Source organism: Mustelus asterias, chromosome 8 (genome assembly GCF_964213995.1).
Source record: "Mustelus asterias chromosome 8, sMusAst1.hap1.1, whole genome shotgun sequence".
Lineage (NCBI taxonomy): Eukaryota > Metazoa > Chordata > Chondrichthyes > Carcharhiniformes > Triakidae > Mustelus > Mustelus asterias.
Window position 1 is genome coordinate 135,384,871 of NC_135808.1, and position 17,202 is coordinate 135,402,072.

Consider the following 17,202-nt stretch of genomic DNA (forward strand, 5'->3'; position numbering starts at 1 on the left):
ACTGCGCCCAGTTCTGGTCGCCACACTGCCAGAAGGACGTGGAGGCTTTAGAGAGAGTGCAGAGGAGGTTTACCAGGATGTTGCCTGGTATGGAAGGGCGTAGTTATGAGGAGAGATTGGGTAAACTGGGGTTGTTCTCACTGGAAAGACGGAGGATGAGGGGTGACCTAATAGAGGTGTATAAAATTACGAAAGGCATAGATAGGGTGAACGGTGGAAAGTTTTTTCCCAGATCAGTGGTGACGTTCATGAGGGGTCATAGGTTCAAGGTGAGGGGGGGAGGTTTAACACGGATATCAGAAGGACGTATTTTACACAGAGGGTAGTGGGGGCCTGGAATGCGCTGCCGGGCAAGGTGGTGGAGGCGGACACACTGGGAATGTTTAAGACTTATCTAGATAGCCACATGACGGAGTGGGAATGGAGGGATACAAAAGAATGGTCTGGTTTGGACCAGGGAGCGGCGCGGGCTTGGAGGGCCGAAGGGCCTGTTCCTGTGCTGTATTGTTCTTTGTTCTATGACCATGAAACCATTGTCGATTGTTGGAAAAACTCATCTGGTCCTTTAGTGAAGGAAATAAGAACATAAGAACATAAGAAATAGGAGCAGGAGTAGGCCATCTGGCCCTTCGAGCCTGCCCCGCCATTCAACAAGATCATGGCTGATCTGAAGCGAATCAGTTCCACTTACCCGCCTGCTCCCCATATCCCCTAATTCCCTTATCGATCAGAAAACTATCTACCCGTGATTTAAACATATTCAACGAGGAAGCCTCCACCACTTCAAAGGGCAGAGAATTCCAGAGATTCACTACCCTCTGAGAGAAGAAGTTCCCCCTCAACTCTGTTCTGAACCGGCCCCCCCTTATTTTGAGGCTGTGCCCTCTAGTTCTGGTTTCCCTTCTAAGTGGAAAGAAACTCTCCACCTCTACCCTATCCAGCCCCTTCATTATCTTACGTCCTTAACCGGTCTGGCCTACATGTGACTCCAGAGCCACAGCAAGGTGGTTGACTCTCAACTGCCCTCCAAGGGCAACTAGGGATGGGCAATAAATGCTGGCCCAGCCAGCGATGCCCATGTCTCACAAATGAATAAATAAAATAATTCAGGAAGAATGTGAAGGTTTTGGAGATGGGGCAGAGGAGTTTTTACTGGAACGGCTCCAAGGATTGGAGAGACTGGAGAATCTGGGCTTGTTCTGCTCGGAAGAGAAGGGAGATTGATCGAGATGTTCAAAATCAGGAATGGTTTAGAGAGAGTAAATAAAGACAAACCATTTCCAATGACTAACAGGTCAGTAACTCAGAGACACTGATTGAAGGTGATTGATAAATTAATCGGGGTGATGTGAGGTTTGGGATAGACTATCTGATGGGGCGGTGGTTACAGATTCCAGCTTTCACTGGAGAATTGGATAAATGCTGAAAGAGAACAGAATTGCAGAGGGAGGTGGGTAATGGGTCTAACTGGATTGCTATTTGAAAAAGACCCAGACTCAATGGACCAAATGGGCCTCCTCCTGTTCTGTAAGATTCTCTGATTTTAGTCAAAGCAGTGATAATACTGGAGCACTCTTCATATTTATTTAGTTCTTCATGGAGTGTGGCATGGTGGCAGAGTGGTTAGCACTGCTGCCTCACAGTGTCAGGGACCCGGGTTCGATTCCCGGCTCGGGTCACTGTCTGTATGGAGTTTGCACATTCTCCCCATGTCTGCGTGGGTTTCCTCCGGGTGCTCTGGTTTCCTCCCACAGTCCAAAGATGTGCCGGTTAGGTGGATTGGCCACACTAAATTGACCCTAATGTCAGGGGATTAGCAGGGTAAATATGTGGGGTTACGGGGATTGGGTGGGATTGTGGCTGGTGCAGGCTTGATGGGCCGAATGGCCTCCTTCTGCACTGTAAGGATTCTGTGTGCATACGTTTATTGCCCATCCCTAAGTGCCCTCAGAAAGATAGTGGTGAGCTGGTTTCTTGAGTCGTTGCAGTCCCTATTATGTAGGTGCATCCACAGTGCTGTTAGGGAAGGTGTTTCATGATTTTGACCCAATGACAGTGAAGGAACAGTGATATGTTAGGCAGCGCAACACTTGCTCAGCGCTGCCCCCTCTGGTAACCCAGTGCAAGTATTCCATCACACTCCTAACTTGTGCCTTGTAGATGATGGAGAGGCTTTGGGGAGTCAGGAGGTGAGTTACTCATGACAGGATTCCCAGCCTTTGTCCTGCTCTGGTGGCCGCAGTATTTATATGGCGGGTCCAGTTGAGTTTCTGGTCAATGGTAACCCCCAGGATGTTGATAGTGGGGGATTCAGTGATGGTAATGCCATTGAATGTCAAGGGATGATAGTTAGATTTTCTCTTGTTGGTGTTTAAAATGAAAGGTGATCTTATTGAAATATACAAAATTCTTAAGGGCCTTGACAGGGTTAGGACTGAGAACATGTCCTCCTTGGGCTGGAGAATCTAGAACGTGAGGTCACTGTTCCAGAATAAAGGGTCGGCCATTCCGGACTGAGGCGAGGTGAAATTATTTTATTGAGAGGGTTGTAAGTTTTTGGAATTCTCAACCAGAGTGGATGCCCAGTCAAGTCACTGAGTATGTTGAAGACTCAGGTCAATAGATTGTTGGGTACAAAGTGAAGGTGGAGTTGGGGTAGAAGGTTAGCCATAATCTTGTTGAATTGTGAAAAAGGTTTAAGGGGCCAGATGACCCGTTCCAGCTCCTACTTCTTATATCCATTCCTTTAACACTCTGCATTGTCACTTAAACATCTAGAAAGTCTTACTCACCCGTCCACCTTTTGGACCAGGATTTCCCTTTGGCCCAACTAAACCCTGTAATAAAGAGAGGAATGCACATATTAGTAGTTAAGATTACAGGGCCCTCTCCACAAAGGCTAAAGAGAACCATTCTAGAACATAAATGTTGTTGCTTTTAAAGGGTAGCAGCATGACATCGCATCAAGTCTCAGTTTCACTTTGGCCTGTGAGCAGAACACAGCGCACACAGCTCTGCTGTTTTCATGTTTACTATCCAGGTATATCTGTTCTCATGCGCCTAGTCTAAATAAACGTATTTACCCAATCCCTTATCAATGAATCATAAAATCCCTACAGTGCAGAAGGAAGCCATTTGGCCAATCGGGTCTGCACTGACTCTTGAACAGAGCATCTCATAGAGTCATAAATCATAGAGGTTTACAGCATGGAAACAGGCCCTTCGGCCCAACTTGTCCATGCCACCCTTTTTTTTTAAACCCCTAAGCTAATCCCAATTGCCTGCACTTGGCCCATATCCCTCTATACCCATCTTGCCCATGTAACTGTCTAAATGCTTTTTAAAAGATCAAATTGTACCCGCCTCTGCTACTACCGCTGGCAGCTTGTTCCAGACACTCACCACCCTCTGTGTGAAAAAATTGCCCCTCTGGACACTTTTGTATCTCTCCCCTCTCACCTTAAACCTCTAGTTTTAGACTCCCCTACCTTTGGGAAAAGATATTGACTATCTACCTTATCTATGCCCCTTATTATTTTATAGACCTCTATAAGGTCACCCCTCAGCCTCCTACGCTCCAGAGAAAAAAGTCCCAGTCTATTCAGCCTCTCCTTATAATTCAATCCATCAAGTCCCGGTAGCATCCTAGTAAATCTTTTCTGCACCCTTTCTAGTTTAATAATATCCTTTCTATAATAGGGTGACCAGGATTGCACACAGTATTCCAAGTGTGGCCTTACAATGTCTTGTACAACTTCAACAAGACGTCCCAACTCCTGTATTCAATGTTCTGACCGATGAAACCAAGCATGCCGAATGCCTTCTTCACCACTCTGTCCGCCTGTGACTCCACTTTCAAGGAGCTATGAACATGTACCCCTAGATCTCTTTGTTCTGTAACTCTCCCCAACGCCCTACCATTAACTGAGTAAGTCCTGCCCTGGTTCAATCTACCAAAATGCATCACCTCGCATTTGTCTAAATTAATGCCGTGATGGGAGATTTTAATTTCCCAAACATAGATTGGAATATCCCTAGGGCTAGGGGTTTGGATGGAGAGGAGTTTGTTAGGTGTGTCCAGGAGAGTTTCCTGACACAGTATGTGGATAAGCCTACTAGAGGAGAGGCTGTACTTGATCTGGTGCTGGCTAATGAACCTGGACAGGTGGAGGATCTCTCGGTGGGTGAGCATCTTGGGGATAGCGATCATAATTCTATCTCCTTCACGATAGCATTGGAAAGAGATAGGATCAGGCAGGCTAGGAAAGTGTTTCTCTGGAGTAAAGGGAAATACAGTGTCATCAGGGAGGAAATTAGACGGGTAAATTGGAAGGAGGCATTCTTGGGGAAAAGTACCGAAGGAAAGTGGAGGATTTTCAAGGAATGTTTGTCTGGAGCTCTGCATGACAACGTTCCGATGAGACAGGGGGGTGTTGGTAGGGTACGGGAACCGTGGTGCACGAAGGTTGTGATGAACCTGGTGAATAAGAAAAGAGAGGCGTACAGAAGGTTCAGAGAGCTAGGAGGTGTTAAGGATTTAGAGGAGTATACGGGATGTAGGAAGGAGCTTAAGAAGGAAATTAGGAGAGCGAGACGGGGTCATGAGAAGGCCTTGGCGGGTAAGATTAAGGAGAATCCCAAGGCTTTCTACAAATATGTCAAGAGTAAAAGGATGAGATGTGAAGGCATAGGACCCTTAAAAGGCGAAGGGGGAAAAGTTTGTGCGGAACCGTTAGAAATGGCGGAGCTGCTTAATGAATACTTTACCTCGGTATTCACGGTGGAAAGGGATCTGGGTGGTTGTACTGCTGGTTTGCGGTGGACAGAAAGGATCGAGCATGTGGACATAAAGAAAGAGGATGTGTTGGAACTATTGAATGGCATCAAGGTTGGTAAGTCGCCGGGACCGGATGAGATGTACCCCAGGTTACTGTGGGAGGCGAGGGAGGAGATTGCAGAGCCTTTGGCGATGATCTTTGCATCGTCGATGGAGACGGGAGAGGTTCCGGAGGATTGGACGATTGCAGATGTGGTCCCTATATTCAAGAAAGGGAACAGGGACAGCCCGGGAAATTACCGACCGGTGAGTCTAACCTCAGTGGTTGGTAAGTTGATGGAGAGGATCCTGAGAGACAGGATTTATGATCATCTAGAGAAGTTTAGTATGATCAAAAGTAGTCAGCACGGCTTTGTCAAGGGCAGGTCGTGCCTTACGAGCCTGGTTGAGTTCTTTGAAAATGTGACCAAACACATTGACGAAGGAAGAGCGGTGGATGTGGTCTATATGGACTTCAGCAAGGCATTCGATAAGGTCCCCCATGCAAGACTTCTTGAGAAAGTGAGAGGGCATGGGATCCAAGGGGCTGTTGCCTTGTGGATCCAGAACTGGCTTGCCTGCAGAAGGCAGAGAGTAGCTGTGGAGGGGTCTTTCTCTGCATGGAGGTCAGTGACCAGTGGAGTGCCCCAGGGATCTGTTCTGGGACCCTTGCTGTTTGTCATTTTCATAAATGACCTGGATGAGGAAGTGGAGGGATGGGTTGGTAAGTTTGCTGACGACACCAAGGTAGGTGGTGTTGTGGATAGTTTGGAGGGATGTCAGAAGTTGCAGCGAGACATAGATAGAATACAAGACTGGGCGGAGAAGTGGCAGATGGACTTCAACCCGGATAAGTGTGTAGTGATCCATTTTGGCAGATCCAATGGGATGAAGCAGCAGTATAATATGAAGGGTACCATTCTTAGCAGTGTAGAGGATCAGAAGGACCTTGGGGTCCGGGTCCATCGGCCTCGCAGGTGGAGGATGCGGTCAAGAAGGCGTACGGCGTACTAGCCTTCATTAATCGAGGGATTGAGTTTAGGAGTCGGGAGATAATGCTGCAGCTTTATAGGACCCTGGTTAGACCCCACTTGGAGTACTGCGCGCAGTTCTGGTCACCTCATTACAGGAAAGATGTTGAAGCCATTGAAAGGGTGCAGAGGAGATTTACAAGGATGTTGCCTGGATTGGGGGGCATGCCTTATGAGGATAGGTTGAGGGAGCTTGGTCTCTTCTCCCTGGAGAGACGAAGGATGAGAGGTGACCTGATAGAGGTTTACAAGATGTTGAGAGGTCTGGATAGGGTAGACTCTCAGAGGCTATTTCCAAGGGCTGAAATGGTTGCTACGAGAGGACACAGGTTTAAGGTGCTGGGGGGTAGGTACAGAGGAGATGTCAGGGGTAAGTTTTTCACTCAGAGGGTGGTGGGTGAGTGGAATCGGCTGACGTCGGTGGTGGTGGAGGCAAACTCGTTGGGGTCTTTTAAGAGACTTCTGGATGAGTACATGGGATTTAATGGGATTGAGGGCTATAGATAGGCCTAGAGGTGGGGATGTGATCGGCGCAACTTGTGGGCCGAAGGGCCTGTTTGTGCTGTGGCTTTCTATGTTCTATGTTCTATGTTCTAAACTCCATCTGCCATTCGTCAGCCCACTGACCCAATTGATCAAGATCCCGTTGCAATTGGAGATAACTTTCTTCACTGTCCACTATGCCACCAATCTTGGTGTCATCTGCAAACTTACTAACCACGCCCCCTATATTCTCATCCAAATCATTAATATAAATGACAAATAATAGTGCGCCCAGTACTGATCCCTGAGGCACACCGTTGGTCACAGGCCTCCAGTTTGAAAAACAACTCACTACAACCACCCTCTGGCTTCTGTCAAGAAGCCAATTTTGTATCCATTTAGATACCTCACCCTGAATCCCGTGAGATTTAACTTTATGCAACAATCTACCATGCGGTACCTTGTCAAAGGCCTTGCTAAAGTCCATGTAGACAACATCAACTGCACTGTTACCCAGACCCTCCCCCTGCATTATCCCCATAACCCCACACATTTACCCTGCTAATCCCCTGAGTCTACACACCTGTGGACTCTAAGAGGCAATTTAGCATGGCCATTCCAGCTAACCTGCACATCTTTGGACTGTGGGAGGAAACTGGAGGAAACCGGAGGAAACCCACGCAGACACGTGGAGAACGTGCAGACTCCACACAGACAGTCACCCAAACCAGGAATCAAACCCGGGTCCCTGGCGCTGTGCCACCGTGCTTACAAGTGATTGGTGCCTTTAAATCATTATAACAACACGGCAAAAGTGTGCATTGGTTCAAAACTTTCTTCAAGAGCTTCTGAAGATAAAAGTGAATTAAGTCGATTTTGGTTTGTAAATTCTTTATGTACATGGTCTCGCGGTAATCATAAACATCACATTCATTCAACCCAATTCCACAAGTTCCCTTGGCTGAGATTTGAACCAATGACTGTTCAGTTGCTATTCAGTTCCTGGTTGCAAATGCACTCTGGGTGATAATTGGAGATGGTGATGCTTACCGACATCACTAAAGGTCGCGACACAAGTTAATACAGTCATTAAAAAAAGCACTGTAAAACCCTGGAGAAAAATCATCGGGACATTAAAAATCATATTTTATTGTCATTTTCTTTAAACATTTCTCTTTACCAGATATAAAAATATTGAAAGTTGGGTAAAAAGGTTATTTGGCAGACAGTCAAGCATCATCCAATTGGGTAATGAGTCTTTTTGCTTTCTGAGTGGCGTAGGAAGGCAGTGTGTCACAGGGATGGATGGGTTGGCTGAGGATTGGCTGGAGTGTGGGCATGTGATGAAACCCCCAGGATTACATTGAATCACAGTCAGCAACTCCAACAGAGATGAGGAGGAATTTCTTCAGCCAGAGAGTGGTGAATCTGTGGAACTGTTTGCCGCAGAAGGTTGTGGAGGCCGGGTCATTGCGTGTCTTTAAGACAGAGATAGATAGGTTCTTGATTGATATGGGGATCAGGGGTTATGGGCAAAAGGCAGGAGAATGGGGATGAGAAAAATATTAGCCATGATTGAATGGCGGAGCAGACTCGATGGGCCGAGTGGCCTAATTCTGCTCCTATGTCTTATGCTCTTATGGTCTAACTAGTCCACAAAGGACAAAAGGCATCTCCCTCCATGAGAGAGAGAGAGACAATTGGTTAGAATCCCTACAATGCCCATCGAGTCTGTACCGACTACAATCCCACCCAGACTCTATTTCTATTTCCATAACCCCATGCATTTACCCTAGCTAGTCCCCCAACACTAAAGGAGAATTTAGCATGGCTAATCCACCTAACCCTCACATCTTTGGACTGTGGGAGGAAACCGGAGCACCCGGAGGAAACCCACGCAGACACGGGAGAACGTGCAGACTCCGCACAGACGGTGACCCAAGCCGGGAATCGAACTCAGGTCCCTGGAGCTGTGAGGCAGCAGTGCTAACCACTGTGCCACCGTGCCGTCCCACCTTTCTGTGTTAGAAACATAGGAAGATGGAAAATTGGAGAAGGAGGAGGCCATTCAGCCCTTTGAACCTCCTCCACCTTTCATTATGATCATGGCTGATCATTCAACACAATATCCTGATCCCGCCTTCCCCCATATCCTTTGCTCCCCTTCACCCCAAGAGCTACATCTAATTCCTTCTTGAAAACATACTATGTTTTGGCCTCAACTACTTTCTGTGGTAGTGAATTCCACAGGCTGACCACTCTCTGGGTGAAGACATTTCTCCTCGTCTCTGTCCCAGACAGTCTACCCTGCATTCTCAGACTGTGACCCCTGGTTGTGGACACCACCACCATCGGGAACATCCTTCCTGCATCCACCCTTTCTAACCCTGGTAGAATGTTATAAGTTTCTATGAGATCGCCCTCATTCTCCTAAATTCCAATGAATAAAATCCTAACCGACTCAATCACTCGGCATGCACCAGCCTGGCTGTATGTAACTTGAGAAGAACCACATGAGAGGAGGCAGATCTTCATGAATGGGGCTACAGCCAGTGGTATTGATGCATTTAAGGTGAAGCTGGATAAACATGAAGGACCAAGGAATAGAAGGATAAGTGAGCGGGCGGGTAAGTGGAGCTGAGTCCACGAAAAGATCAGCCATGATCTTATTGAATGGCGGAGCAGGCTCGAGGGGCTGGATGGCCTACTCCTGCTCCTAGTTCTTATGTTCTTATACCGTGATTGTATTTGACGAAGAGGATCGAGAGAGGGCTCGTGTGGTAAATAAATCTTTGTCTCTGCTCGAAGCTCTGCGTAATTCCAAATATTTCAAGGGGAAATTTTAAAAAGCAGCAAAACAAAAATGTGAACAGAAAAATTCGAATGGGTTTAAAGGTCAAAACATTCTTACAACAGCAACATTGTGCATTTATATAGCATCTTTATCATAGTAAAACATCCCAGGGTGCTTCACAGGACTGTAATCGAATAAAACTCAGCAGCTGAAAAAGCATCAATTTTATCCTCAAGTTGAGGAGCGGCTGCTGGATTGTGGGATCTGAACTAAACTGGAACTGTTGCTGCAAAGAAAACTCCCAAGATTTTGAACAAATCAGTTGCAGCCCTCTGAAAAATGCAAAGTACAGTTACTGCACCTGCCTGCCAGGGTATCCACTAACTCCGGGTTTTCCCTCCAGCCCTGGGGGGCCCTGCAAAATAAAAACACCCAACATTAATATACACCACGCTGCAACATATAACGGCCCGAGATTTCCACTTTGAGACTGCGCCCCGTGGCGAGAGAGTGGCAATGTGGAATGAAAACACCGCAAATCCTTCAGCCCCCACCTCATTCATTATGCACGCTATTCCGCGGCAGGACAGCTCGCAGCCCACAGCCCGAGCCAGCCGCCATCCCAACCATCCCAACGTCCCCAGCCTTCCTCCTCATCCCCAGAACCAGTCTCATGAATCTTCTCTGTCGTCTCTCTCATGCCTTCCTGAAGTGCAGTACCCAGGAATGGATGCAGTATTGCATGTGACGCCAGGTTTAGTGAAGCTGTATCAAGCAATCAAATCCACTCTACTGACTTTTCTCCACTGTGCTGTTTCTAACTAGAACATAGAACAGTACAGCACAGAACAGGCCCTTCGGCCCACGATGTTGTGCCGAGCTTTATCTGAAACCAAGATCAAGCTATCCCACTCCCTATCATCCTGGTGTGCTCCATGTGCCTATCCAATAACCGCTTAAATGTTCCTAAAGTGTCTGACTCCACTATCACTGCAGGCAGTCCATTCCACACCCCAACCACTCTCTGCGTAAAGAACCTACCTCTGATATCCTTCCTGTATCTCCCACCACGAACCCTATAGTTATGCCCCCTTGTAATAGCTCCATCCACCCGAGGAAATAGTCTTTGAACGTTCACTCTATCTATCCCCCTCATCATTTTATAAACCTCTATTAACTCTGCATCATCTTGTAATATCTGTGCAGATTGTGCGTTCCTGTGTGTCTGGTGATGACCTGTACAAAGGGAGTGATGTGTCGACAGTGTGGGAGTTGTCCCCGATGTGGCCACACACTCAGCATGGAAGAGATGCTAAAGAACTCCAAGCAAACCTTTTAAATCATTATTCCTTTGTCACCATTTTCATGGAACCCAGCAACTTTACAATCCAGGATAATGTGCTTTATTTAAACACAAAAATAAGAAATGCAAGTTGCAGACGCACTTTCAGTTTTGTATCCCTCGGTTATTTTGGTTGTTAGTTTTGTTTTCCTGCCCCTGATTATTGGCGTAACAGGTTAACACATTTTGTAACTGATCCACCCAATCAGTGTGTGATCACAACGCCACCAGACCTTTCTGTAGCGTTTCCCATTCACCCACACGGTTGGTTTGCAAACTCGGATGTTTATCTCGCTCTCACTAGTAGCAGAATAGAGATTGTGTTTCACTTGAGCCAAAGAGCACTCAAACAACAGGAATGTGAAGATTCCGCCAAGAAAATAAATCTGCTCTTGTTCCGTGTGTTAACTGTACTTTAAGCCACAATGCTCACAAAAGCAACATTCTACATTGCAAAACCTTTATTAAGTTACATCGAATCAACCAGACAGAAACAGGCCATTCAGCCCAACTGGTGTTTATTTACAAAGAACAAAGAACAATACAGCACAGGAACAGGCCCTTCGGCCCTCCAAGCCCGTGCTGCTCCCTGGTCCAAACTAGACCATTCTTTTGTATCCCTCCATTCCCACTCCGTTCATATGGCTGTCTAGATAAGTCTTAAACATTCCCAGTGTGTCCGCCTCCATCACCTTGCCCGGCAGCGCATTCCAGGCCCCCACCACCCTCTGTGTAAAATATGTCCGTCTGATATCTGTGTTAAACCTCCCCACCTTCACCTTGAACCTATGACCCCTCGTGAACGTCACCACCGACCTGGGGAAAAGCTTCCCACCGTTCACCCTATCTATGCCTTTCATAATTTACATTTCATAGAATCCCTGCAATGCAGAAGGAGGCCATTCAGCCAATCGAGTCTGCACCAACTACAATCCCACCCAGGATCTAACCCCATGCATTTACCCTAGCCAGTACCCCTTAACACTAAGGGGCAATTTAGCATGGCCAATGCACCTAACCTGCCCATCTTTGGGCTGTGAGAGGAAACTGAAGCACCCGGAGGAAACCCATGCAGATACGGGGAGAACGTGCAGACTCCATACAGACAGTGACCCAAGCCGGGAATTGAACCCAGGCCCCTGGTGCTGTGAGGCAGCAGTGCTAACCACTGTGCCACCGTGCCGCCCGGTTTATTCACCGCATTAACCTCCTGCCACCTCTTCATCATCTCACTCTATCAGCATCTCCTTCCTCCCTCTTGTACTGATCAAACTGAAATATATCCATGTTATTTGCCTCAGCTGCTCCGTCTGGTAGTGAGTGCTCACCACTTGCTTGGTAACAAAGTTTCTCCAGGATTCCTCATGGATGTATTATTGGTGGGGGGGGTGGGGGTGGGGGGGGGGGCAGCAGCAATCCAACGCTATGACAATAAGTGAGGTGAGAATGTAAGTGTTGGCAGGGAGAGGGGGACAGTACATACCTGCGCTCCTGGGGGGCCAGGTGGACCTATGTATCCTTTCGCACCCTGAAACAAAAAGAATAGAAGAAATAAACTTTCTCCTGTCACCAATGAGATTGAAACACTCTGTAACACCTCAAATTCATCTCATACCATTACTAGTGACAGATCGATCTGATGACACGTTTAATGTACTCATATAATCGGTATGTAACCGGCACGTCCGCCCGAGCTTCGTACAATCCCGCCCGAGGCCAACGGAGAATGCCGTTCTCCGAGCCTCGCCCGCCCCCGGAATCGGGACGGCGTGCCGGTAAAATTCCAGCCTCAGAACACAAAGGAACATAAATACCAGGAGCAGGAGTAGACCATTCAGCCCCTCAAGCCTATGTCCTATGCTAGCATCACCACACGAATCTCCTCCCACGCTTCTTCATCTTACCCGAGCAACACAACCATCGATTCCATTCTCCCTCATGTGTTTATGTCGGTTTCCTCTTCAATGTATCGATACTATTCTTCGCAACCACTCCGTGTGGGAGCGAGTCCCACATTCTCCCCACTCCCTGTGGGAGCGAGCCCCACATTCTCCCCATTCTCTGTGGGAGCGAGTCCCACATTCTCCCCACTCCCTGTGGGAGTGAGTCCCACATTCTCCCCACTCCCTGTGGGAGTGAGTCCCACATTCTCCCCACTCTCTGTTGGAGCGAGTTCCACATTCTCCCCACTCCCTGTGGGAGCGAGTCCCACATTCTCCCCACTCCCTGTGGGAGCGAGTTCCACATTCTCCCCACTCCCTGTGGGAGCGAGTCCCACATTCTCCCCACTCCCTGTGGGAGCGAGTCCCACATTCTCCCCACTCCCTGTGGGAGCGAGTTCCACATTCTCCCCACCCCCTGTGGGAGCGAGTCCCACATTCTCTCCACTCCCTGTGGGAGCAGGTTCCACTGCCTCACCACTCCCCGTGTAAACAAGTTTCTCCCAAGAACCCGATTGGATTCATTACTGACCTTCTTAAATTGATGGTCCCCTGGAGCTGGACTCCCCACAATTGGAAACATCCCGACTGAAATCATGATGAAAATAGCACAGAATCCTTCCAATATTCTCTTCCCCAGTGATCTGACGTCTGACCCGTTAATTACTTGTGTAATTGTTCAGTACCCTGATATAAATCCCAGAGAAAGAGTTCCCACCGGCAGGAAGGACGGGCAGTGGAGGTATGATATTATTCTTTAAAAGGCTGGAGACAATCCAATCAATTTATTCATTCTCGCTCCATGTGTTGGCAGTCACGTACAAAGAAATTTATATCAGCCAAATAATCTGATCAACAGTGGCATTCAAGCTAACACAGCGGCTCAAGTTACAGCCGCAACGAACACTCGACTTTCTAATAATGCTGCAAATCTGAAATAAAACAAATACTCAGCACATCAGGCAGTTTCTGGAGAGCGAGAGAAACAGAGTCCGCGGCCCCTCCCACCTGTGGGATCTTCCAGTCCTTCCAAAGTCAATAGACATTTAAATGGCTTGCTGGCCCTACCTAGGTAATGTGGCAGGACTGGCAGCATGGGACAAACTGCCAGCCACTTGTGTGATGTCCGGCCACCGCACCGATTACAGGGCCCTCACTCCACATCCAGCCATGCCAAGGTGACCCCCATGGAGGCTGTGAGAACACTCCATCTGACGAAGGAGCAGCGCTCCGAAACCTAATGGTATTTGCTACCAAATAAACCTGTTGGGCTTTAACCTGGTGTTGTTAAAACTCTTACTGTGAACAGCTTGCGGCAGAGGGGAGCGGAATGACCAGATAATGCCCATAACTCGGCGATCATCCACAACGATCAACTGGCAGTATGTTCAGATTAGGCAGTGGGTAGGGTTGTACTGAGAGACAGAATTCCCCCACCTAGAGGCATTTGGTATCCTCTTTCTTGGAGCTTGGTGGTGGACATGGGCAGGAGGCTGCTGACTGTGGAAGAAAATGCCTTCATTCCTGATGCCAATGACACCAATTTACCATTGAGCGCATCAGTGTGATTGACCGGGGCTCAGGAGACTTTACTGGGATGTGGAGAGCTGTATAATGGTACCACATTACCCAGAACTCACTGAATGTGGAGGGCATCTTCAAAATTATTGTGGAGCTGAGGAGGGTCATGAACGAAGCCCAGTCCATCACTCAGACCAGCCTCCCATCCATTGACTCTGTCTACACTTCCCACTGCCTCGGCAAAGCAGCCAGCATAATTAAGGACCCCACGCACCCCAGACATTCTCTCTTCCACCTTCTTCCGTCAGGAAAAAGATACAAAAGTCTGAGGTCACGTACCAACCAGCTCAAGAACAGCTTCTTCCCTGCTGCTGTCAGACTTTTGAATGGACCTACCTTGCATTAAGTTGATCTTTCTCTACACCCTAGCTATGACTGTAACACTACATTCTGCACTCTCTCCTTTTCTTCTCTATGAACGGTATGCTTTGTCTGTGTAGCGCGCAAGAAACAATACTTTTCATTGTACACGAATACATGTGTGGTGGGGGCCTGGAATGCGCTGCCAGGCAAGGTGGTGGAGGCGGACACACTGGGAACGTTTAAGACTTATCTAGATAGCCATATGAACAGAGTGGGAATGGAGGGATACAAAAGAATGGTCTAGTTTGGACCAGGGAGCGGCACGGGCTTGGAGGGCCGAAGGGCCTGTTCCTGTGCTGTATTGTTCTTTGTTCTTTGTTCTTATGTGACAATAATAAATCAAATCGAATCAAAGAGTGTTATGAGGGGCCTTTGTCTGTTTCCACCTGGACAGACAACTCCATCAGGTCAACAGAAAAGCGTTCAACTGCCGAAGTACCTGCCAGTGTCTCTTACTTAATGGTGGTGGTAGACATTCCTGAAGTTTCCAGCAGCATTCTCACAGCAAGGTAGACTGTTTTACTATCGCCGTTCTGATACAGCTGGATGAGAACATGGCTGAGTCGCGTAGAGAAAGCGTCAGCAGCAATGATTGGAGCTGCCGTGAGGTCGAAGTGAATAGAATAGAATAGAAACCCTACAGTGCAGAAGGAGGCCATTCGGCCCATCGAGTCTGCACCGACCACAATCCCACCCAGACCCTACCCCCACATATTTTACCCTCTAACCAACACATCCCAGGACTCTAAGGGGCAATTTTTTAACCTGGCCAATCAACCTAACCCGCACATTTTTGGACTGTGGGAGGAAACCGGAGCACCCGGAGGAAACCCACGCAGACACGAGGAGAATGTGCAAACTCCACACAGACAGTGACCCGAGCCGGGAATCGAACCCGGGACCCTGGAGCTGTGAAGCAGCAGTGTTAACCACTGTGCTACCGTGCCGCCCACAATTGTGCACCAGGATTTCCAAGGAGACAAAGTGAGCTTTGATGGATTGAACGGCCTTGATCTGTTCTGCGTCCCAGAACCATCACCGGCTCAGAGGAGATCTCTCAAAGGTTCCACAAGCGTGGCCAAGTTAAGGATAAACTTTCCCACCTGGTTTAACAATCCCAAGGAAAGGTTGGAATATTGGTGATGCACGGGGAGGTGGTGGCCTAGTGGTATTATCACTACTAATCCACAAACTCTGCTAATGTTCTGGGGACCCGGGTTCGAATCCCGCCACGGCAGATGGTGGAATTTGAATTCAATAAAAAATATCTGGAATTAAGAATCTACTGATGACCATGAAACCATTGTCGATTGTCAGAAAAACCCATCTGGTTCACTAATGTCCTTAAGGGAAGGAAATCTGCCGTCCTTACCCGGTCTGGCTTACACGTGTGTCCAGGTTGACAGCAATGTGGTTGACTCTGAAATGGCTGAGCGAGACACTCAGTTTCAAGGGCAACTTGGGATGGGCAATAAATACTGACCAGCCAACGACGCCCATGTCCCACGAATGAATAAAAAAATGCTGGTGAGGGAAAGTCGGTAATGGCCTTCGTTTTCCCTAGGTTGGTTATGCCGGTGGATGGTATGACCAAGGAATTTCATGTTGGTTCTGTTCACTTGTCCATTAGCGGGAGGCCTGTTCTGGAGAACCTTGAGGTCCTTTCTTATCCTCCAGTGGTGTTCAGCTCCTGTACAGTCAAACATGTTGTCCATGTGCCAGAGACCAGCTGGATTGCCCTGGGGGATTCACCAGTAGATTCTTAATTCCAGATATTTTTTATTGAATTCAAATTCCACCATCTGCTGTGGTGGGATTCGAACCCACGTCCCCAGAACATTAGCAGAGTTTGTGGATTAGTAGTGATAATACCACTAGGCCATCACCTCCCCGTGCATCACCAATATTCCAACCTTTCCTTGGGATTGTTAAACCAGGTGGGAAAATTTATCCTTAACTTGGCCACACTTGTGGAACCTTTGAGAGATCTCCTCCGGGCCGGTGATGGTTCGAGGATGCAGAACAAATCAAGGCCGTTCAATCCATCAAAGCTCACCTCGTCTCCTTGGAAATCCTGGTGCACTTCGACCTCACGTCACCTCCATGTCGACATGCTCTGTTGGAATATTTCAGAGACAGACACAATGTTGAAGCAAAACCAACCAAAGGGCATGAAAAACATCGCCAGAGGCCTTGATTCCTTGTGGAGGGTCATTTGGCAAAACCCACTGTTCGCATCCGGCTTCGCGAAAAGGACACGATTGGCCAAGTTATTGTCTATTGTGTAAGATCAACAAAGTGGCAGTGGTTTCCATTCAACTTGGAAACAGTGGCCAGACCATAATACCAGAGGAAATACCCCCCTCTGTGTCACATGCAGACAAGTCCCTTCTTAGCGCTAGGTAACACCTCCTAGGGGTGAACAGACAAACTAACGTGGCATCTAGGAGCAGAGAAATATGATATTTGATCGTCAGTTTCCCCAGCCCTTGGGAAAGGTATAGAAATTGACCCAGTGTGAGTTGGAAGACTCAAAGACTTTCTGCGTGACGACTAGCTGTACACTCGTGTTGCTGCCATGTCAGGAAATGGCTTGGTTGCAGATCATACCAAGGTTTCTGTGAGCTGTCCACCTTCACAGCAGAGTGTGATGGCCAGCTGGCTCCTAGTCTGGAGGTCTGGCCAACCCAGCGCAGGAGTTTCACATTGGAAAGCTAAAGAGGGATTGTTCAGAGTCAAGCCAGGTGATTGGTCAGCACAGATACCCTGCACCCATGTCAAGTTTGAAGCATGCTGGGAAGCCTTGGACCGCTAAACTGAGAGCAAAGTCCTGGAAATTCTGGCAAACCTCT

General features: G+C 47.9%; 1 protein-coding gene across 1 annotated transcript in view; it reads right to left on the reverse strand.

The window, feature by feature from the left end:
• col24a1 (collagen type XXIV alpha 1) overlaps positions 1-17,202 on the reverse strand; it is a 445,996-nt gene that overhangs the window by 256,944 nt on the left and 171,850 nt on the right. Inside the window, exons 7-9 of the mRNA XM_078219024.1 lie at positions 11,950-11,994; positions 9,486-9,539; positions 2,793-2,837 (exon numbers count right to left, since the gene is read on the reverse strand). Coding sequence (XP_078075150.1) covers positions 2,793-2,837; positions 9,486-9,539; positions 11,950-11,994 — 144 coding nt within the window. The remainder of the gene's footprint in view (positions 1-2,792; positions 2,838-9,485; positions 9,540-11,949; positions 11,995-17,202) is intronic.